Source organism: Triticum aestivum, chromosome 5A (genome assembly GCF_018294505.1).
Source record: "Triticum aestivum cultivar Chinese Spring chromosome 5A, IWGSC CS RefSeq v2.1, whole genome shotgun sequence".
Classification (NCBI taxonomy): domain Eukaryota; kingdom Viridiplantae; phylum Streptophyta; class Magnoliopsida; order Poales; family Poaceae; genus Triticum; species Triticum aestivum.
The window spans coordinates 426,920,431-426,945,019 of record NC_057806.1 but is presented as its reverse complement, the minus strand read 5'-3'; the positions used below and the strand labels follow the sequence as shown (position 1 = coordinate 426,945,019).

General features: G+C 44.8%; 1 protein-coding gene across 1 annotated transcript; it reads right to left on the bottom strand.

Moving 5' to 3' along the window:
- Window positions 1-235: 235 nt before the first annotated feature.
- Window positions 236-4,319, bottom strand: LOC123103758 (transmembrane protein 87B). The gene is made up of 5 exons (XM_044525435.1): window positions 3,951-4,319; window positions 2,323-3,253; window positions 2,078-2,173; window positions 1,720-1,856; window positions 236-754 (listed from the first exon to the last, which is right to left on the bottom strand). The coding sequence occupies exons 1-5, from the start codon at window positions 4,190-4,192 to the stop codon at window positions 574-576; spliced, it is 1,587 nt and encodes a 528-aa protein (XP_044381370.1). The 5' UTR covers window positions 4,193-4,319; the 3' UTR covers window positions 236-573.
- Window positions 4,320-24,589: the final 20,270 nt, after the last annotated feature.

Here is a 24,589-nt window from a genome sequence, read left to right as displayed (position 1 = left end):
GACTTTTAGGGCAAATAGTGTGTGTGCTATTTTCGCAAAAAAAAAGTGTGTGCTAGAAATACATTTTTTTTCTGATCAAACTGAATCTACAAGCTATACATGTAGGCTCACAAACTTCAACAGCAGGTAAAGGTTTTGCTGCTGTCCGTAAAACATCTGAAAATTGTGAGGTTTCAGTCTTTCAACGACTACACTAACCTTGGGATGCTGAAACCAAAAGGGAAATCTCAACACATTTGTAGCAACAAATAATTGCACTCGCAGAAGTACTGCCAACATTCGTGTTCACATAAACTAGAAGCAATACGAGATCTACCAAAGAGAAGTATCATACACCATACATCCCCTATAACGCCACACATGAACTGTTCCTATCATATATAATCATCCTTACAGTGATGCATGCACTGTATGAAAAAACCAATGGAGGAGAAGGATTTAACAAGGAAGAAACCCCTCCAAGGACCGTATCCCAACGACTAGAATTAGCACGGCCGATCCCTCTGCTAAATACCAAAATTGTTCTAGCATATCCACTTCAAAGGATCTGATGAGGCGGCCTCATCAGATGCGTCACTCCCTTTTGTTTTCTTCGTCGTCTTCGTCAAAAGATGTCACACTGTCTGCGCTCTTCGTCGCTTTGGTGTCTGTTGACGAAGCTACGCTCCACCCGTTGTTGGAAACAATGGGCCTTGGCCTTATTAATGACAGGCTGTCCTCTCGATCAAACTTTTCACTTGCATCATTGGTAAATCTGTAATGAAAAGCCCAAGAGCTTCAGAGAACATATCCGTTTCTATCCACAAAGATCTACATTGCACTTTGGTTAGCTCAAAATTCTTACATGATGCAGCAAGTGTTTACATGAGAAAAAAAGACAAGTTGTAATGTAATTTTGTTGTACAATGTATAGCAGGTTTTGAGAAATTTTAAAATTGGGTTTTTATCAGTTATGCCACCGGTTGTGTCCCACTACTCAATTTTGCCACTAGAAATTTCAACTGCTCAAAAATGCCATCGCTTCATTAGACACATGCTCAAAAATGCCACTAAACACCATTATTGTGATCTCAAATCTCTTTTGCCATGTTATAATGACATAAATACCTATGAACCAACATGCCAGCTCTCCCTCTATCTCACTACAATAAAGTATGGGGCCCACTTGATCCCAACAGCGTTCTTATTTTCCTGTAAAATTATTCGCTTGGTTACTCCTGACAAGTGGGGCCACACATATCATTGTGAGATAGAGAGAACTGACATGTGGGTCTAGACTTATTTTTGTCATAGAACATGGTCAACGGGTTTGACGTAAAAACAACAATGTCTAATGGCATTTTTGAGCAAACATCTAACAGAACGATGGCATTTTTGAGATATCTAATGGCATTTTTGAGCAAGCATCTCACGGATTGATGGCATTTTTGAGCAGTTGTAACTTCTAATGGCAAAACTGAGTAGTGGGACACAACTAGTCCTGACAACATTTTTTGAGGTTGCACGTTTGCATTTGTGACAAAATGGCAGTAGCAGGCAACACTTCCCAACAATAAATGGTAGCATGACTGAAGAGACAGCTTAATGGCATGCTTCCAAATTTCCCGATATTCGTAGAACAGATGATTGGTACTGCAATTCTACTGCTAGGAAATCGCAGTGAGACAGTAAGGCCAATGTATTAGCCAGGTTGAAGTCATCAAAAGAGTAGGATAATACCTCATTGAGCTCTGAGAAGGCGCCCACAGGTAGGAAATGACGCAAAGAAGTGAGAATGATAGGGCATGCCAGAAAGCAGGAATTATCCATGCATACTGCCACCGCTCATTGAACACATCTGTCGATTTGAAGTAAATCTGCAAAAAGTTACAATTCTACTATCAATGAACAAAAAGTAGACACATAACCAAGTGAGATGTAGTACATTGCATCTGAACAAAAAAACTGCCAGATTCTTAAAAATAGAAAGGTACAGATATGATTTAAAAGAATACTCCCTCCACAAAGGGTGAAGACAATGACTAAACAATATTTGGTAATCCAGAATCCAAATATAGTTTTTAATACATCACTATACCTCATAGCCAATCCAGCCGATAGATACCAGAACAGTAATAGCCAATGCAATAGTGAATTTCCTATAAATGTCAAGTTTGGCCATCAACCTTCTTGCCTATAAAGAACACAACAAAAAAGATCATGAATGTTCAGTGCATTTTCTTAAATTAAACCGGGTACAGAAGAAAAGAAGGATAGTGCACCATAACAGATACTGCAAACGAAATAATAGAGAATAGCGAGCAGAAAAGAGGTTCTGCTCACCTGAAGTTGGCTAAGGGTCTTGGCTAGAGAAATAAATATCCAAACAATGAATGAAGCATCCAAGATAGCCACTGGATAGACCAAAAATAGCCGAGCTTTTCCAGACAGATCATTCACAGTACCTAGATTTTCCACTAGCTCAAGAATTTCTGTAGCTACAAAGAATGTTCCTCCAAGCATGACCACTTTCGATGTCAGACCACCCAAAGTAGGCCTCACAACTCCATACCCCATCGAGACAATGAGAATAATAAGACGAGCCACTGTTCTTTTAATAGTCCCAAATGTTACAGCCCAAAATGTGATGGCCTTTGCCCGAACTCCAGTCTCATTGAACTCAGCATATTCAAAATACCACAATGCCATCTCAAGCATACCCAATGTAATAACAAGAGTAATACAGTTCTGAAGTGGAAGAACCTCTCGCCAGAACTTCATGTATTGATAAAACCAATAGATACCAAGTATCACGAAAGCAAATGACATCAGCCCAAAGAAGTTCTTAAGAGGTGCCATCCGACCTGGAAGGTAGCCAGTAGGATTTTTCCATATGGTTTTCCCGTCGATTTCCAGTCCAGCAAGTGCCGGGTCACAGTGTATAAAGTACATATTGTACATCCCAGTTTTCTTTACTGGAATGGTCCTTGAAGGCAGCGTTGCAATCAGATCACTTCCATCAAAAGAAGCAACAAACAACTGTGGCCAGCCAGGATTCACCTGCGATGGGCGGTAGATGACAGAGCCTTCAACACAAGCTCCCAACTTTGCAAGATCTGATGTACAGCAAATTGCTTTTTGACCACCATATGCTGATCCACCAATCATTTCACGATCTTCTATTTCAAAGACAATTATCTGAACCTTAGATGAAGTAGTTTCTTTCACAGAATCATTAGCCTCCTCTGGCCTCCTAAACGTAATCTTGTCAAACCTGAAAAGTGGAGGAAATATGAAATTCGAGCCTACAGGAAGGAAGGATGGCAGCAAGATAAGCACCTAATTATAGTGAAGCAAGCTAGTACTAATGCAATTCGAAATGCTCAATTAAAGTAGCAACCAATAAATGATGAGTGCAAAATGCGTGTGCCCATCTCTACTAAGAACATGCTAGTATGCATTTCCATAACAAATTTAAATTGAAGGAACAGGGTGTCATTTCCTATGCTTTTTAGTTTACTGGCGCAAACACAACTTGGAGAAAAATTAAAGTTTGATTGACCTTGCTCCTCGACAAAGTTGTGCTGCCCATGACTTGATATACTACTAGTACTAACTTCATATAGCCCTCATTAAGTATGCCAGCTACACGCCTACACCAACTCATGCCATAAATTGCAAACTAATCAAGCGTAGTAATTAACTCAACAATGCACATGTAGCTAGAATTACTCAGCGGGAATGGTGCCCCTCTCAGCACAATTTCCGTGAAGATCCAATTGCGCCCTCTCAGGAGCACCTACCCACTTTGACCCATCTATACTACCAAAAACCATCCAAATGCCCGACAGAACCCCGGGGACGACGGGATCCAAGATCTCATCTGCAAACCGAGGCTCCGCTACACCGCGGCCGGCTGTAAAGACGATGCAAGCAAGCCACTGGGGAGCAAAAACCGCGAGACAAACTACCGTATGAAGGCGTCGGCGGCGGCCTCGTCGTCCTCCTCCTCGGCGGTGGCATTGGCGGGGGAGACGGGGGCGTAGAGGCCCTCGCTCCCGGCGTGGAGGATGAAGGCATTGCCCTTGTTGAGGAAGCTGAGGCCGCTGTACTCGTGCACCGAGGCCTCGCCGGTGCGGAGGAGCGCCGCGACGGAGACGGCGACGGCGAGGAAGAGGGGGAGGGCGCGTGCGGCCGCCGTGTCGACGGCCATGAGGCGGGCGGCGTAGGGGAGGACACGCGAGGCTGGATCTGGCCTGCGCGAAGCTGATGAGTGAAGTGGGTCGGCGGAGTTGGGGGAAATGGCAAAACCGCAAAGGCCAAGCGGAGGGAGCCGCTGTCGCCTGGGGTAGGAAGGAAGAAATTGGGGAGAAAGGCTGTGTCGGCGACTGCACTGGACCAAGTTAAAATGGTTATTCTTTTTTTTATGGTTAAAAATTGGTGTTGGTCAATGACAGGCTGATAGCACTAAAAGAGTTCTTAACTCAGTTCTTAATTAGGTCCATCGCTCCAGGAAAAAATCATTGGTTGCTCTTCGTAGAAAACAAAAAAGGTTTTTATTTAATTTGGCTCCACCGGAAACTCGGTTGCCGAAAATTGCAACATGATGGTTCCGTAGAACCGCTCTGGAAATGGCGTGAACCTGCCAGGAGGGCTCCATGGTGTAGAACCGCTCCCCCGCCTTCACAATCTAGCACGTTCGACATTGCACCGCTTGCGTTGACCTTCGTCCAGTTCTTCTCAAACGGGCACCACTTCTTCGTCACAAGGCGCTTAACTGTGCTTGCTTCTTCATAGACTGTCCTTCATTCCTTCAACAAGTACAACACTTGATATTAAATGAATGTACGATCTTCAAACTTCTTAGACTCCCTTGTGTCGTTCCTTAATGATACTTTGTTTTTGTGATTCGCAAATGGAATAGAAAGTATCCACACCTATCTCCCCAGAGGTGACCCTGGGTTATCAAACCCACGAGAGGAAGGTCCCCTTGAAGCTAGGGTCTCTGACAAGATTTTGCTAAAGAAACAATTTCAGCTTTTGACCGGATTGAAATCAACAACCTTGAGTTGAACACTTATAATAAAAATAGGTACGGGTATGAGGTCTTAATGCTCGAACCGAAGTGAGGGATGTGTCCAAATTAAATCTTGACCAGAACGCGCCGTACATCAGGAATCAGTTGTCCAACCGAAGGCCTATTCGTCTCACGGGGTTGCCTTGATAATTAAGATTATAATAATCAGACAAGAGATTTGGGTGTTTAATGACTACACCTCCTAAATCCCCAGAGATAGGATCCGTGTTACCGTACTAAACCCTTCTGTCAATAGTGTTCAGAATAACACTTCACAGTCTCCCTGCCTTTAGCCTCCCCGTGGCTCGCTCTTCATGATCCTAGGTACCTGCAGGGATGAAGAATGCAGACGAGACAAGAGACATATATAGAACAATTTTATATCACACATACGAGACGTTAATTCAAAGCACTTCCATTGATCCCCACAACAAAATACAAAGGTTTGCAAGGCTCTTGCCTCAACATATACCTTACCAAACTACTCACACATGGAGATCAGATCACACGAAGAACGCATTGAAGAACACATCATGGAGATTGATTGATTGATTGATAATATGTATTACAATGGATGCCACGTGCGATGCACGATTACAAGTATGATCTAGTGGAAGATGAACTATGGTGGTGATGGTGACTATGGAGATGGAAATGGCGGCGGCTAGGGTTGATGGAGATGAATGAGGATGACTCTGTTCTGGCTTCGTTCGCGGATGTTTTGTTGAGATTTCGGCCTCGACTCCTTTATAAAAGTTGTTCAGGTGGATGAGAGGCCTCATTTTCCATGCCATACGACCTCTTGTGCGAGCGGTCATGGTCACATGGAATGTCGTCTTTGGTGTTGTTTCTTTTGGTGCACCGAGGCCTTGCTAGTGCGGAGGAGCGCAACGACGGCGACGACAAGGACGAGGGGAAGGAGGAGGGCGTGTGCGGCCGCCGTGTCGGCAGCCATAAGGCGGGCGTGTGGAGGGAGGGGGAGGGGAGGACACGCGAGGCTAGATCTGGCCTGCGCGAAGTTGATGAGTGAAGTGGTCGGCGGAGTTGGGGGAAATGGCAAAGTTGCAAAGGCCAAGCGGAGGGAGCCGTTATCGCTTGGGGTAAGAAGAAATGGGGGAGAAAGGCTGTGTCGGCGACTGGACTGGACCAGCTAAAATGGTTATTCTTTGATGGTTGAGAATTGGTGTTGGTCAATGATAGGTTGATAGTACTAACAGAGTTCTTAACTCGGTTCTTAATTAGGTCCATCGCTCCAGGAAGAAACCATCGGTTGCTCTTCGTGTGAAACAAAAAGGTTTTTATTTAACTTGGCCCCACCGAAACTCGATTGCCAAAAATTACAACATTTGGTATAACCGTGCAATTAAAAAACACAGTTGTGGAAAAAACGTTACCACCGCTATCGTATTTTTTCGAATGATTTGATGCATTTTATTAAAATGACTTTGACACACTCCTAGGTTGCCACCGTAATAACACACTCTGACGGTATCTTGAACCAAGTTTTACAAAGTTTATTTATGTAGGCTTCACTGAACGAATTATGCAGGACTTTATTCACTATTTGTGCACCATTTGACCCTAAACTCCTCAAGTGAAAAGGGAGTAACTCCTTATCCTCTTCAACAATTGGCTCAATGGTTGAGGGATCCTTCGTCTTGTCGTTGATCCTGTGGATGTCTAGGAGTCAGTTCCAGGGTCAGCATCATGACACCAAAATCTCATGCCAACTAAATAGCCCACCTGCATGCCAAATTTTGACCAGCTTTGGATTAATAATGGAGGGGGAAGTGGCATGATCCTACCAGGAAGGCTCCATGGTGGTTCTGTAGAACCGCTCCCCCACCTTCACAATCCAGTGTGTTTGACATTGCACCATCTGCGTTAACCTTCGTCCAATTCTCCTCAAGCGGGGACCGCTTCTTCGTCACAAGGTGCTTAACTGTGCTTGCTTCTTCATGGACCCCCTTCATTCCTCCAGCAAGTACAACACCCGATCTTAAATGAATGCAGGATCTTCAAATTTCTTGGAATCCCTTGTGTTGTTCCTTGATGATACTTTCTTTTTGTGATCACAAATGGAATAGAAAGTATCCACACTTTTTTCCAGAGGTGACTCTGGGTTATCAAACCCACAAGAGGAATGTCCCCTTGAAGCTAGGGTGTCTAACAAGCTTTTAAAGAAACAATTCTGACTTTTGGTCGGATCGAAATCAACAACCTTGAGTTGAACACTTACAATAAAAATAGGTACAAGTATGAGGTCTTAATGCTTACAACATTCTATTTGTGCTGGGACCAAATAAGAACTTAATTTGTGTGCTGGAAGTCACCCACTGAGATGTGCTTGTTACGAACCGAAGTGGGGGATGTGTCCAAATTTCATTTTGACCGGCACGCGTCCTGCATCAAGAATCAATTGTCCAACCGAAGGCCCTATCCATCTCGTGGGGTTGCCTTGATAATTAAGATTATAATAGTCAGACACGAGCTTTGGACGTTTAATGACTACACCTCTTGGATCCCCGGAGATGGGATCCGTGTTACCATACTAAATCCTTCTGTCACTAGTGTTCAAAAGAACACTTCACGGTATCTCTGCCCTTAGCCTCTCCGCGGCTCACTCTTTATGATCCTAGGTATCTGTGGGGATGAAGAACACATACGAGATAACAGACATCTATGGAACAATTTTATTTCACACATACGGGACATTAATTCAAAGCACTTTCAGTGATCCCCACAACAAATACAGAGCATTTCAAGGCTCTTGCCTCAAACCATACCTTATCGAACTACTCACACATGGAGATCAGATCACACGAAGAATGCATTTTTTACAGAAAGACTGTAAGGGAACCCCCTACAGTATAATTGATGCAACAAACCCAAATTGCAAGTACTATGCCTTGAACCTGGGTGTGTGGGAAGGCATCAACCCCTTCCCACCACTAGGCTATGCCTTAGTCTGCCACAAAGAATGCATTGTAGAACACATCATAGAGATTGATTGATTGATAATATATCTTACAATGGATGCCATGTGCGATGCATGATTACAAGTATGATCTAGTGAAAGATGAACTATGGTGGTGATGGTGGCCATGGAGATGGATGAGGATGATTGTTCTGGCTTCGCTCGCGGATGTTCTATTGACATTTTGGCCTCGACCCCTCTATAAAAGTTGTCCAGGTGGACGAGAGGCCTCGGTTTCCATGACATACAACCGCTCATGCGAGCGGTCGCGGTCACATGGAACATCGTCTTTGGTACTGTTTCTTCTGGTGTGCCTCCTCCTGATTTCTTCCATCTCCTCCTTCACTCCTTTCCATGTTCCCAGTGGATTTCATCCATATTTTTGTCCATTTCATGTAGGAACACAAAAAGAGAGGATTTGTGGAATCCTTTGCATTCATTAGTCATTAGTGGTAATATCGGAGCGAATATCTCGGTTTAAACAAATGGTAGTTGAGTGTAAAAATATCACTCATCAACTCCTCAGGCTTAAACTTGATCGTCCTCGAGCAACATAGAGAGAAATTCAAATCATAAGGAACTCGGTCGTTTAAACTGAAATAATGAGAAAGTTTTGGTTCACTTATGATCGGTACGCCTAGATACCCTCTACTTCTTGACCTGAAACTTAGCAAAGTTGTAGAAGTGGCATGGTTATTATGCAAGTGTTAGTGAAGCAAAGATAATCAACTCAATTTTTTTGATCTACAGATAAAACAACTTTGAAACACTCAATTATATTCCTCTAGGTAACACTTGTTTGCAGGAAATGCACGTAAAAGTTTTCTTTGGATAGAGCCATTAAAACATAAATTATAGAGTGAAAGGTATGTAAAGAAACATGATGCTAGAGTGTTCATAAACATACCCACAAATGTCTCATCCTGAAGGCTCTCAAACACTTCGTTTCAATCTTTGTTTGTTGAAACTTTAGTTGTCACGTGAAAGGATTATGCCAAATAAGTGATCATGCATAGAGTTTCGTTGTGGCTTAATTTTGGAACTATGGATCTTTGATGTATGTCTCTTTTGAGATCTTGTGATCAGTTCCCATTATTTACCACATACGCACACATTCAAGAGAAAGCTGAATAATATTCGATTGTAGTGTTGCCACTACGTACGGTAACAAACTCATAGCCGAAATCCGAGTCAAAGCTCTGGTGGATCGTTCGTTGGACAACAGAGTCCTCAACATAACATCAAGAGAGGTGACAAAGCCGCAGTTACACACATACATGTCCATATAGTAGCAGGGCCATAGCACGAGCGAGAAGCTAAAGCACCATGTAAGTGATACAACACAGATTTTTGGCATAATCTCGTTCACCCTTCAACTAAGTTCCCCTAGACAATTTAATCCACAAGTGCTATCAAATCTATTAAAATTAACACTATGGGGTTGAGTTTCTAACATCATCTTCTCTACAATTTTTCTCAACACCCAAGTTTTTGAAGACTTTCTCTTGTGCATGGTTAATCTTAGTTATGATCATTTCATTTAAAAACAGTCCCATGACAAGTCTTGGTTATCTAGATTAAATAGAACAAAAACTACAAAATATTTCAGCTACTAGAACAAAACCTTCGTTTAATTATCAAGACTTACTCCCTCTTGCACACATCACACATACTACTGCTACATCTACTCTAAGAATTTCAAGTGTAAAAGACGGGATCATAGGACATACCTTCACGGTCATGAATTTACACACTTCTCTTCCTTATGCTTGCATTCCTCATTGTCCAGCGTAGATCAACTCCTTTGAAATATAAATAAGAATGCAAAAGAACTCCAAAGGGTCAAAAAGAAAAAAGAACAAAGCAAAGATTATTCTATTTTCTTCGTTTTTTGGTTTTTGAAAACTAAATTGCAAACGAAAAATTGCAACGGCAAAAACAAAAACTAAAAGGCAAAGTGTTGGAATAGGCTAGCACGGGTATTTTGAAACTTAACAAGCTGAAGCACAACCTCATTATAATTTATTCAAATAATACCGCTACATCTTGATGTAGACGTGGTAGTGACCTCCCCCAAGGTTAAGCTTTTGCAAGCCCAAACCGGTGCGATCATTGTGTCGGTTGGTCAGGAGCTCATCCTTGGCTCTAGTTGGAGAAGCTTGAACTCATGTAGGTGGACGTGTCTCGAAGGGACGTGGAGAGTCTACTCATAACATTGATGGAGCCTTGGAGACTATAGAGGTCCGCATAGGTGTTGTAGGCTTCTTGTTGTGGCTATTCTTGGGGCTCCTCCTCCTATGTGGCGAGCTCTTCTTCATCTACTTGTTCTGGTTCGGGGCCTTCTTGGTCAGAAGCTACATCTCCTTCCCGTGGCATATAATGCAATTGTACATTTTCTATGGAGAAACAGTTAGGCATAGGAGTGGGCAAAAAGTATGCCACTCCAAGAATTCTGATGCAATGATGACCATGACTAACTACTACCATTCCAGTGCTAGTAAGAACACGGATATTAATAAGGTTGTTACCGACAATGGGGCAAAGGTGATTGTAGTTGACGCCAAGGGAGTTGGCCAACCCGGTGATCACTCCTCCACACACGATCCGGGCCATAATGTCACAGATGTGTCTTTTTTTGTAGTGTCTCCTTGTGCATGATTTGCTTGATGCATGAGGTGTAGCAAAAGTATTGCCCCAAGCTTGGGCGAATAACCAACATCAAGGTTTGCTGCTTTCCAGAGAATTAGCATATTCTCATCATTCACCTTAGAAACTTTTCCTCGTGCCTAGAATGAGTTAGTGATAACATAATAGAAATAATGTATAGCAGGACTTTTAATGCAACTGGCTCTTTGCCTAGAGCCATGGCGGCTCACCTGTTAGAAGGATTGCCTCGGGTGCGGATTAGTAAACTCGTAAACATAGCGAATGTCATCATGGTTGTTGGGGAAGCCAAAATGAGTACATCACTCATCAGGAGTGATGTTGAAGTCCTGGTCCAAGAGACAGAAAGTGACCCGCTCCTCATCATATGCATTTGGCATAAGACCAAGATCATGCGAGAGAGTACTAAGAAACCCAAGCATCATGCATTAATATGTCTCACATCCCTGGCAAACAAAATGGTGTAACCCAACATTATCACAAAGTAAATTGAAATAATTAGTAATACCTAGCTTGGCGAGTGTTGACTCACAAGCCCACTTGGTTGCTTTGATCTTCCTTGCACTAAGCTTATGGTATTTCTTCCTTGCTTCACGGTCGGTGAAGACGACCCCTGAGTGAAAACTTGTTGTTTTTGTTGTTGGGGAACGTTGCAGAAAACAAAAAAATCTACGTTTCACCAAGATCAATCTATGGAGTCAACTAGCAATGAGAGGAGAGTGCATCTACATACCCTTGTAGATTGCGAGCGGAAGCGTTCAAGAGAACGGGGATGATGGAGTCGTACTCGCCGTGATCCAAATCACCAATGACCAAGTGCCGAACGGACGGCACCTCCGCGTTCAACACACGTACGGAGCGGATGACGTCTCCTCCTTCTTGATCTAGCAAGGGGGAAGGAGAGGTTGATGAAGATCCAGCAGCACGACGGTGTGGTGGTGGATGCAGCAATGATCGCAGCAGGGCTTCGCCGAGCTTCTGCGAGAGGGAGAGGTGTAGAAGGGGAGAGGGAGGCGCCAAGACTTGAGGTGCGGCTGCCCCTCCCTCCCCCCCTTTATATAGGCCCCCTGGGGGGGGCGCCGGCCCTGGAGATGGGATCTCCCAAGGGGGGCGGCGGCCAAGGGGGGTGGAGTGCCCCCCAAGGCAAGTGGAGGCGCCCCCACCCTAGGGTTTCCAACCCTAGGCGCAGGGGGGCCCAAGGGGGGGTGCACCAGCCCACTGTGGGCTGATTCCCCTCCCCACTTCAGCCCATGGGGCCCTCCGGGATGGGTGGCCCCACCCGGTGGACCCCCGGGACCCATCCGGTGGTCCCGGTACAATACCGATGACCCCGAATCTTTCCCGATGGCCGAAACTACACTTCCTATATATAATTCTTCACCTCCGGACCATTCCGGAACTCCTCATGACGTCCAGGATCTCATCCGGGACTCCGAACAACTTTCGGATTACTGCATACTCATATCTCTACAACCCTAGCATCACCGAACCTTAAGTGCGTAGACCCTACGGGTTCAGGAGACATGTAGACATGACCGAGACGGCTCTTCGGCCAATAACCAACAGCGGGATCTGGATACCCATGTTGTCTCCCACATGCTCCTCGATGATCTCATCGGATGAACCACGATGTCGAGGATTCAAGCAACCCCGTATACAATTCCCTTTGTCAATCGGTACGTTACTTGCCCGAGACTCGATCGTCGGTATCCCAATACCTTGTTCAGTCTCATTACCGGCAAGTCACTTTACTCGTACCGTAATGCATGATCCCGTGATCAACCACTTGATCACTTGAGCTCATTATGATGATGCATTACCGAGTGGGCCCAGAGATACCTCTCCGTCATACGGAGTGACAAATCCCAGTCTCGATTCGTGCCAACCCAACAGACACTTTCGGAGACACCTGTAATGTACCTTTATAGTCACCCAGTTACGTTGTGACGTTTGGCACACCCAAAGCACTCCTACGGTATCCGGGAGTTGCACAATCTCATGGTCTAAGGAAATGATACTTGACATTCAGAAAAGCTACAGCAAACGAACTACACGATCTTTGAGCTAAGCTTAGGATTGGGTCTTGTCCATCACATCATTCTCCTAATGATGTGATCCCGTTATCAATGACATCCCCATGTCTATAACCAGGAAACCATGACTATCTGTTGATCAACGAGCTAGTCAACTAGAGGCTCACTAGGGACACATTGTGGTCTATGTATTCACACATGTATTACGATTTCTGGATAATACAATTATAGCATGAATAATAGACAATTATCATGAACAAGGAAATATAATAATCATTTTATTATTGCCTCTAGGGCATATTTCCAACAGTCTCCCACTTGCACTAGAGTCAATCATCTAGTTACATTGTGATGAATCGAACACCCATGGAATTCTGGTGTTGATCATGTTTTGCTCTAGGGAGAGGTTTAGTCAACGGATCTGCTACATTCAGGTCCGTATGTACTTTACAAATTTCTATGTCTCCATTTTGAACACTTTCACGAATGGAGTTGAAGCGATGCTTGATATGCCTGGTCTTCCTGTGAAACCTGGGCTCCTTGGCAAGGGCAATAGCTCCAGTGTTGTCACAGAAGAGAGTCATCGGCCCCGACGCATTGGGTATGACTCCTAGGTCGGTAATGAACTCCTTCACCCAGACTGCTTCGTGTGCTGCCTCCGAGGCTGCCATGTACTCCGCTTCACATGTAGATCCCGCCACAACGCTTTGCTTGCAACTGCACCAGCTTACTGCCCCACCATTCAAAATATACACGTATCTGGTTTGTGACTTAGAGTCATCCAGATCTGTGTCGAAGCTAGCATCGACGTAACCCTTTACGACGAGCTCTTCGTCACCTCCATAAATGAGAAACATGTCCTTAGTCCTTTTCAGGTACTTCAGGATATTCTTGACCGCTGTCCAGTGTTCCTTGCCGGGATTGCTTTGGTACCTTCCTACCAAACTTACGGCAAGGTTTACATCAGGTCTGGTACACAGCATGGCATACATAATAGACCCTATGGCTGAGGCATAGGGGATGACACTCATCTCTTCTATATCTTCTGCCGTGGTCGGACATTGAGCTGAGCTCAATTTCACACCTTGCAACACAGGCAAGAACCCCTTCTTAGACTGATCCATATTGAACTTCTTCAATATCTTATCAAGGTATGTGCTTTGTGAAAGACCTATGAGGCGTCTTGATCTATCTCTATAGATCTTGATGCCTAATATATAAGCAGCTTCTCCAAGGTCCTTCATTGAAAAACTCTTATTCAAGTAGGCCTTAATGCTGTCCAAAAGTTCTATATCATTTCCCATCAAAAGTATGTCATCTACATATAATATGAGAAATGCTACAGAGCTCCCACTCACTTTCTTGTAAACGCAGGCTTCTCCATAAGTCTGCATAAACCCAAACGCTTTGATCATCTCATCAAAGCGAATGTTCCAACTCCGAGATGCTTGCACCAGCCCATAAATCGAGCGTTGGAGCTTGCACACCTTGTCAGCATTCTTAGGATCGACAAAACCTTCCGGCTGCATCATATACAATTCTTCCTTAAGGAAACCATTAAGGAATGTCGTTTTGACGTCCATTTGCCATATCTCATAATCATAGAATGCGGCAATTGCTAACATGATTCGGACGGACTTCAGCTTCGCTACGGGTGAGAAAGTCTCATCGTAGTCAACCCCTTGAACTTGTCGATAACCCTTAGCGACAAGCCGAGCTTTATAGATGGTCACATTACCATCCGCGTCTGTCTTCTTCTTAAAGATCCATTTATTTTCTATGGCTCGCCGATCAACGGGCAAGTCAGTCAAAGTCCATACTTCGTTTTCATACATGGATCCTATCTCGGATTTCATGGCTTCCAGCCATTTGTCGGAATCTGGGCCCGCCATCGCTTCTTCATAGTTCGAAGGTTCACCGTTGTCTAACAACATGATTTCCAAGACAGGGTTACCGTACCACTCTGGTGCGGAACGTGTCCTTGTGGACCTACGAAGTTCAGTAGCAACTTGATCTGAAGTTTCATGATCATCATCATCAACTTCCTCTCTAGTCGGTGCAGGCACCTCAGGAACATTTTCTTGAGCTGCGCCACTTACCGGTTCAAGAGGTAATACTTCATCAAGTTCTACCTTCCTCCCACTTATTTCTTTCGAGAGAAACTCTTTCTCTAGAAAGGACCCATTCTTGGCAACAAAGATCTTGCCTTCGGATCTGAGGTAGAAGGTATACCCAATAGTTTCTTTAGGGTATCCTTTGAAGACGCATTTTTCCGACTTGGGTTCGAGCTTTTCAGGTTGAAGTTTCTTGACATAAGCATCGCATCCCCAAACTTTTAGAAACGACAGCTTAGGTTTCTTCCCAAACCATAATTCATACGGTGTCGTCTCAACGGATTTCGACGGAGCCCTATTTAAAGTGAATGCGGCAGTCTCTAAAGCATAGCCCCAAAATGATAGCGGTAAATCGGTAAGAGACATCATAGATCGCACCATATCTAATAGAGTGCGATTACGACGTTCGGACACACCATTACGCTGAGGTGTTCCAGGCGGCGTGAGTTGTGAAACTATTCCACATTTTCTTAAGTGTGTGCCAAATTCGTGACTCAAGTATTCTCCCCCACGATCTGATCGCAAGAACTTGATTTTCCTGTCACGTTGATTCTCAACCTCACTCTGAAATTCCTTGAACTTTTCAAAGGTCTCAGACTTGTGTTTCATTAAGTAGACATACCCATATCTACTCAAGTCATCAGTGAGGGTGAGAACATAACGATAGCCACCGCGAGCCTCAACACTCATTGGACCGCACACATCAGTATGTATGATTTCCAATAAGTTGGTTGCTCGCTCCATTGTTCCTGAGAACGGAGTCTTGGTCATTTTACCCATGAGGCATGGTTCGCACGTGTCAAATGATTCGTAATCAAGAGACTCTAAAAGTCCATCTGCATGGAGCTTCTTCATGCGTTTGACACCTATGTGACCAAGGCGGCAGTGCCACAAGTATGTGGGACTATCATTATCAACCTTACATCTTTTGGTATTCACACTATGAATATGTGTAGCATTACGCTCGAGATTCATTAAGAATAAACCATTCACCATCGGAGCATGACCATAAAACATATCTCTCATATAAATAGAACAACCATTATTCTCGGATTTAAATGAGTAGCCATCTCGAATTAAACGAGATCCTGATACAATGTTCATGCTCAAAGCTGGCACTAAATAACAATTATTGAGGTTTAAAACTAATCCCGTAGGTAAATGTAGAGGTAGCGTGCCGACGGTGATCACATCGACCTTGGAACCATTCCCGACGCGCATCGTCACCTCGTCCTTCGCCAGTCTCCGCTTATTCCGCAGCTCCTGCTTTGAGTTACAAATGTGAGCAACCGCACCGGTATCAAATACCCAGGAGCTACTACGAGTACTGGTAAGGTACACATCAATTACATGTATATCACATATACCTTTTGTGATGCCGGCCTTCTTGTCCGCTAAGTATTTGGGGCAGTTCCGCTTCCAGTGACCACTTCCCTTGCAATAAAAGCACTCAGTCTCGGGCTTGGGTCCATTCTTTGGCTTCTTCCCGGCAGCTTGCTTACCGGGTGCGGCAACTCCCTTGCCGTCCTTCTTGAAGTTCTTCTTACCCTTGCCTTTCTTGAACTTAGTGGTTTTATTCACCATCAACACTTGATGTTCCTTTTTGACTTCTACCTCTGCTGATTTCAGCATTGAATATACCTCGGGAATGGTCTTTTCCATCCCCTGCATATTGAAGTTCATCACAAAGCTCTTGTAGCTTGGTGGAAGCGACTGAAGGATTCTATCAATGACCGCATCATCCGGGAGATTAACTCCCAGCTGAGTCAAGCGATTATGCAACCCAGACATTGTGAGTATGTGCTCACTGACAGAACTATTTTCCTCCATCTTACAGCTGAAGAACTTGTCGGAGACTTCATATCTCTCGACCCGGGCATGAGTTTGGAAAACCATTTTCAGCTCTTCGAACATCTCATATGCTCCGTGTCGCTCAAAACGCTTTTGGAGCCCCGGTTCTAAGCTGTAAAGCATGCCGCACTGAACGAGGGAGTAATCATCAGCACGTGTCTGCCAAGCGTTCATAACGTCTTGGTTCTGTGGGACGGGTGCGTCACCTAGCGGTGCTTCTAGGACAGCTATGAGGATGATCCTCAAGTTCCGGACCTTGTCCGTATAGTTGCTGCCATCGTCTTTCAACTTGGTTTTCTCTAGGAACATGTTGAAGTTGAGGACAACGTTGGCCATTTGATCTACAAGACATATTGTAAAGATTTTAGACTAAGTTCATGATAATTAAGTTCATCTAATCAAATTATTCAATGAACTCCCACTCAGATAGACATCCCTCCAGTCATCTAAGTATAACATGATCCGAGTTAACTAGGCCGTGTCCGATCATCACGTGAGACAGACTAGTCAACATCGGTGAACATCTTCATGTTGATCGTATCTTCTATACGACTCATGTTCGACCTTTCGGTCTTCTGTGTTCCGAGGCCATGTCTGTACATGCTAGGCTCGTCAAGTCAACCTAAGTGTTTGCATGTGTAAATCTGTCTTACACCCGTTGTATGTGAACGTTGGAATCTATCACACCCGATCATCACGTGGTGCTTCGAAACAACGAACTGTCGCAACGGCGCACAGTTAGGGGGAACACTTTCTTGAAATTATTATGAGGGATCATCTTATTTACTACCGTCGTTCTAAGTAAACAAGATGCAAAAACATGATAAACATCACATGCAATCAAATAATAGTGACATGATATGGCCAATATCATATAGCTCCTTTGATCTCCATCTTGGGGCTCCATGATCATCTTGTCACCGGCATGACACCATGATCTCCATCATCGTGTCTCCATGAAGTTGCTCGCCAACTATTACTTCTACTACTATGGCTAACACGTTTAGCAACAAAGTAAAGTAATTTACATGGCGTTTCTCAATGACACGCAGGTCATACAAAAATAAAGACAACTCCTATGGCTCCTGCCGGTTGTCATACTCATCGACATGCAAGTCATGATTCCTATTACAAGAACATGATCTCATACATCACATATATATCATTCATCATTCATCACAACTTTGGCCATATCACATCACATGACACTTGCTGCAAAAACAAGTTAGACGTCCTCTAATTGTTGTTGCAAGTTTTTACGTGGCTGCAATAGGGTTCTAGCAAGAATGTTTTCTTACCTATGTAAAAGCCACAACGTGATTTGTCAACTTCTATTTACCCTTCATAAGGACCCGTTTCGTCGAATCCGCTCCAACTAAAGTGGGAGAGACAGACACCCGATAGCCACCTTATGCAACTAGTGCATGTCAGTCGGTGGAACCTATCTCACGTAAGCGTACGTGTAAGGTCGGTCCGGGCCGCTTCATCCCACAATACCACTGAAGCAAAATTAGACTAGTAGCGGTAAGAAAGTTGACAACATCTACGCCCACAACAAATTGTGTTCTACTCGTGCAAAGAGAACTACGCATAGACCTGGCTCATGATGCCACTGTTGGGGAACGTTGCAGAAAACAAAAAAAAATTCTATGTTTCACCAAGATCAATCTATGGAGTCAACTAGCAACGAGAGGAGAGTGCATCTACATACCCTTGTAGATCGCGAGCGGAAGCGTTCAAGAGAACGGGGATGATGGAGTCGTACTCGCCGTGATCCAAATCACCGATGACCAAGTGCCGAACGGACGTCACCTCCGTGTTCAACACACGTATGGAGCGGATGACGTCTCCTCCTTCTTGATCCAGCAAGAGGGAAGGAGAGGTTGATGAAGATCCAGCAGCACGACGGCGTGGTGGTGGATGCAGCAATGATCGCAGCAGGGCTTCGCCGAGCTTCTGCGAGAGGGAGAGGTGTAGCAGGGAAGAGGGAGGCGCCAAGACTTGAGGTGCGGCTGCCCCTCACTCCCCCCTTTATATAGGCCCCCTGGGGGGGGGGGGCGCCGGCCCTGGAGATGGGATCTCCCAAGGGGGGGCGGCGGCCAAGGGGGGTGGAGTGCCCCCCAAGGCAAGTGGAGGCGCCCCCCACCCTAGGGTTTCCAACCCTAGGTGCAGGGGGGCCCAAGGGGGGGCGCACCAGCCCACTCTGGGCTGGTTCCCCTCCCCACTTCAGCCCATGGGGCCCTCCAGGATGGGTGGCCCCACCCGGTGGACCCCCGGGACCCATCCGGTGGTCCCGGTACAATACCGGTGACCCCGAATCTTTCCCGATGGCCGAAACTACACGTCCTATATATAATTCTTCACCTTCGGACCATTCCGGAACTCCTCGTGATGTTCAGGATCTGATCCGGGACTCCGAACAACTTTTGGATTACTGCATACTCATATCTCTACAACCCTAGCGTCACTGAACCTTAAGTGTGTAGACCCTACGGGTTCGGGAGACATGTAGACATGACCGAGACGGCTCTTCGGCCAATAACCAACAGCGGGATCTGGATACCCATGTTGGCTCCCACATGCTCCTCAATAATCTCATCGGATGAACCACGATGTCGAGGATTCAAGCAACCCCGTATACAATTCCCTTTGTCAATCGGTACGTTACTTGCCCGAGACTCGATCGTCGGTATCCCAATACCTTGTTCAGTCTCGTTACCGGCAAGTCACTTTACTCGTACCGTAATGCATGATCCCGTGATCAACCACTTGATCACTTGAGCTCATTATGATGATGCATTACCGAGTGGGCCCAGAGATACCTCTCCGTCATACGGAGTGACAAGTCCCAGTCTCGATTCGTGCCAACCCAACAGACACTTTCGGAGACACCTGTAATGTACCTTTATAGTCACCCAGTTACGTTGTGACGTTTGTCACACCCAAAGTACTCCTACGGTATCCGGGAGTTGCACAATCTCATGGTCTAAGGAAATGATACTTGACATTCAGAAAAGCTACAGCAAACGAACTACACGATCTTTGAGCTAAGCTTAGGATTGGGTCTTGTCCATCACATCATTCTCCTAATGATGTGATCCCATTATCAATGACATCCCCATGTCTATAGCTAGGAAACCATGACTATCTGTTGATCAACGAGCTAGTCAACTAGAGGCTCACTAGGGACACATTGTGGTCTATGTATTCACACATGTATTACGATTTCCGAATAATACAATTATAGCATGAATAATAGACAATTATCATGAACAAGGAAATATAATAATCATTTTATTATTGCCTCTAGGGCATATTTCCAACATTTGTGCAGTGTTCGTGGATGAACTTGAAGCACCATGAGCGGAGTGGACCTCCTCATATTCTCTTGATCCTCAATACAATGGTCTCTTGGAGATCCATATGATATAACTCTTTTTGCGGTGTGTTTGTTGGGATCTGATGAACTTCGAGTTTATGATCATATCTATGTTTTTACATCCATGAAAGTATTTGAGTTTGTTTGATCTCTTTTATGCATGATCTCTTATAGCCTCGTATTTCTTCTCTGATATTTTGGATTTTTCTGGCCAACTTGATCTATTTATCTTGCAATGGGAAGAGGTGCCCGGTAGTGGGTTCGATCTTACGGTGCTTGATCCCAGTGACTGAAGGGAACCGACACGTATGTATCGTTGCCACTAAGTATAAAAAGACGAGATCTATATCTACCGCCATATAGATAAACAGATCTTGTCCACATCATGTCATCGTTCTTATTGCATTACTCCGTTTTTTCATGAACTTAATACACTAGATGCATGCTGGATAGCGGTCGATGTGTAGAGTAATAGTAGTACATGCAGGCAGGAGTCAGTCTACTAATCTTGGACGTGATGCCTATGTAATGGTCATTGCCTGGATATCATCATAATTATTTGAAGTTCTATCAATTGCCCAACAGTAATTTGTTTACCCACCGTTTGCTATTTTTCTCGAGAGAAGCCACTAGTGAAACCTACGGCCCCCGGGTCTTCCTTCTCATATATTTACCTTGCGATATACTTTTCCTTTGCATTTTTATTCAGATCTATTAAACCAAAAATCCAAAAATACCTTGCTACAATTTATTTTATTTGGCGTTCGATCTATCAATCTACTACAATTTACCTCACGTCTGCTTGCCTATCTTGAGGCGCCGTACCCCGGAAGGGATTGACATGTTGGAAATATGCCCTAGAGGCAATAATAAAATGGTTATTATTGTATTTTCATATTCATGATAATTGTATATTGTTCATGCTATAATTGTATTAACTAGAAACCGTAATACATGTGTGAATACATAGACCACAACATGTCCCTAGTAAACCTCTAGTTGACTAGCTCGTTGATCAATAGATGCTTATGGTTTCCTGACCATGGACATTGGATGTCGTTGATAACGAGATCACATCATTGGGAGAATGATGTGATGGACAAGACCCAATCCTAAGCATAACATAAGATCGTATAGTTCGTCTGCTAAAGCTTTTCTAATGTCAAGTACCATTTCCTTAGACCATGAGATTGTGCAACTCCCGGATACCGTAGGAATGCTTTGGGTGTGCCAAACATCACAACGTAACTGGGTGGCTATAAAGGCACACTACGGGTATATCCGAAAGTGTCTGTTGAGTTGGCACGAATCGAGACTGGGATTTGTCACTCCGTGTGACGCAGAGGTATCTCCAGGCCCACTCGGTAATGCATCATCATAATGAGCTCAATGTGACTAATGAGTTAGCCACGGGATCATGCGTTACGGAACAAGTAAAGAGACTTGCCGGTAACGAGATTGAACAAGGTATAGGGATACCAACGATCGAATCTCGGGCAAGTAACATACCGATAGACAAAGGGAATTGTATACGGGATTGATTGAATCCCCGACATCGTGGTCCATCCGATGAAATCATTGTGGAACATGTGGGAGCCAATATGGGTATCAAGATCCCGCTATTGGTTATTGGCCAGAGAGATGTCTCGGTCATGTCTGCATGGTTCCCAAACCCGTAGGGTCTACACACTTAAGGTTCGGTGACGCTAGAGTTGTTATTGTTGGAAATATGCCCTAGAGGTAATAATAAATTGGTTATTATTATATTTCCTTGTTCATGATAATCGTTTATTATCCATGCTATAATTGTATTGATAGGAAACTCAGATACATGTGTGGATACATAGACAACACCATGTCCCTAGTAAGCCTCTAGTTGACTAGCTCGTTGATCAATAGATGGTTACGGTTTCCTGACCATGGACATTGGATGTCGTTGATAACGGGATCACATCATTAGGAGAATGATGTGATGGACAAGACCCAATCCTAAGCCTAGCACAAAGATCGTGTAGTTCGTATGCTAAAGCTTTTCTAATGTCAAGTATCATTTCCTTAGACCATGAGATTGTGCAACTCCCGGATACCGTAGGAATACTTTGGGTGTGCCAAACGTCACAACGTAACTGGGTGGCTATAAAGGTACACTACAGGTATCTCCGAAAGTGTCTGTTGGGTTGGCACGAATCGAGACTGGGATTTGTCACTCCGTGTGATGGAGAGGTATCTCTGGGCCCACTCGGTAGGACATCATCATAATGTGCACAATGTGATCAAGGAGTTGATCACGGGATGATGTGTTACGGAACGAGTAACGAGACTTGCCGGTAAAGAGATTGAACAAGGTATCGGGATACCGACGATCGAATCTCGGGCAAGTACAATACCGCTACACAAAGGGAATTTTATACGGGATTGATCGAATCCTCGACATCGTGGTTCATCCGATGAGATCATCGTGGAACATGTGGGAACCAACATGGGTATCCAGATCCCGCTGTTGGTTATTGACCGGAGAACGTCTCGGTCATGTCTGCATGGTTCTCGAACCCGTAGGGTCTACACACTTAAGGTTCGATGACGCTAGGGTTATAAAGGAAGTTTATATGTGGTCACTGAATGTTTTTCGGAGTCCCGGATGAGATCCCGAATGTCACGAGGAGTTCCGGAATGGTCCGGAGGTAAAGATTTATATATGGGAAGTCATGTTTTGGTCACTGGAAAAGTTTCGGGTTTTATCGGTAATGTACCGGGACCACCGGGAGGGTCCCGGGGGTCCACCAAGTGGGGCCACCAGCCCCGGAGGCTTGCATGGGCCAAGAGTGGGAAGGGACCAGCCCCTGAGTGGGCTGGTGCGCCTCCCATAAGGCCCAAGGCGTAGCTAGGAGGAGAAAGGGGAAACCCTAGGCGCAGATGGGCCTAAGGCCCACCCTAGGGCGCGCCCCCCTCTCCCCCTCTTGGCCGCCCCCTCCATCCCATCTAGGGCTGCCGCCCCCTAGGGGTGGGAACCCTAGAGGGGGCGCACCCTCCTCCCCATCTCCTATAAATAGTGGGGGTTTTGGGCCGCCCAAGACACACGATTTGATCTCTCCCTGGCGCAGCCCTACCTCTCTCCTCCTCGTCTCTTGCGGTGCTTGGCGAAGCCCTGCTGGAGTACCACGCTCCTCCACCACCACCACGCCGTTGTGTTGCTGCTGGATGGAGTCCTCCTCAACCTCTCCCTCTCTCCTTGCTGGATCAAGGCATGGGAGACATCACTGGGCTGTACGTGTGTTGAACGCGGAGGTGCCGTCCGTTTGGCACTAGGATCTCCGGTGATTTGGATCACGCCGAGTACGACTCCTTCAACCCCGTTCTCTTGAACGATTACACATAGCGATCTACAAGGGTATGTAGATGCACTCTCCTTCCCCTCGTTGCTGGTTTCTCCATAGATAGATCTTGGTGGCACGTAGGAAAATTTTGAATTTCTGCTATGTTCCCCATCAGTGGAATCATGATCTAGGTCTATTGCGTAGATTCTATGCACGAGTAGAACACAAAGTAGTTGTGGGCGTTGATTTTGTTCAATATGCTTATCGTTACTAGTCCAATCTTGTTTCGACGGTATTGTGGGATGAAGCGGCCCGGACCGACCCTACACGTACTCTTACGTGAGACTGGTTCCACCGACTGACATGCACTAGTTGCATAAGGTGGCTAGCGGGTGTCTGTCTCTCCCACTTTAGTCGGAACGGATTCGATGAAAAGGGTCCTTATGAAGGGTAAATAGCAATTGGCATATCACGTTGTGGTTTTGCGTAGGTAAGAAACGTTCTTGCTAGAAACCCATAGCAGCCACGTAAAACATGCAAACAACAATTAGAGGACGTCTAACTTGTTTTTGCAGGGTATGCTATGTGATGTGATATGGCCAAGAAGAATGTGATGAATGATATGTGATGTATGAGATTGGTCATGTTCTTGTAATAGGAATCATGATTTGCATGTCGATGAGTATGACAACCGGCAGGAGCCATAGGAGTTGTCTTTATTTTTGTATGACCTGCGTGTCAACTTAAACGTCATGTAATTACTTTACTTTATTGCTAAAGCGTTAGCCATAGTAGTAGAAGTAATAGATGATGAGACAACTTCAAGAAGACACGATGATGGAGATCATGGTGTCATGCCGGTGACAAGATGATCATGGAGCCCCAAGATGGAGATCAAAGGAGCTATATGATATTGGCCATATCATGTCACTATTATTTGATTGCATGTGATGTTTATCATGTTTATGCATCTTGTTTACTTAGAACGACGGTAGTAAATAAGATGATCCCTCATAATAATTTCAAGAAAGTGTCCCCCCTAACTGTGCACCGTTGCGACAGTTCGTTGTTTCGAAGCACCACGTGATGATTGGGTGTGATAGATTCTAACATTCACATACAACGGGTGTAAGACAGATTTACACATGCGAAACACTTAGGTTGACTTGACGAGCCTAGCATGTACAGACATGGCCTCGGA

What these genes read in the sequence shown, in the direction of transcription:
- LOC123103758 (XM_044525435.1), bottom strand. Translation starts at nt 4,192, where the DNA reads ATGGCCGTCGACACGGCGGCCGCACGCGCCCTCCCCCTCTTCCTCGCC. An exon ending in GCCGCCGACGCCTTCATACG is followed by an intron (nt 3,254 to 3,950) that starts GTAGTTTGTCTC and finishes TCCACTTTTCAG; the next exon opens with GTTTGACAAGATTACGTTTA. An exon ending in CCTTCTCAGAGCTCAATGAG is followed by an intron (nt 755 to 1,719) that starts GTATTATCCTAC and finishes TTTTCATTACAG; the next exon opens with ATTTACCAATGATGCAAGTG.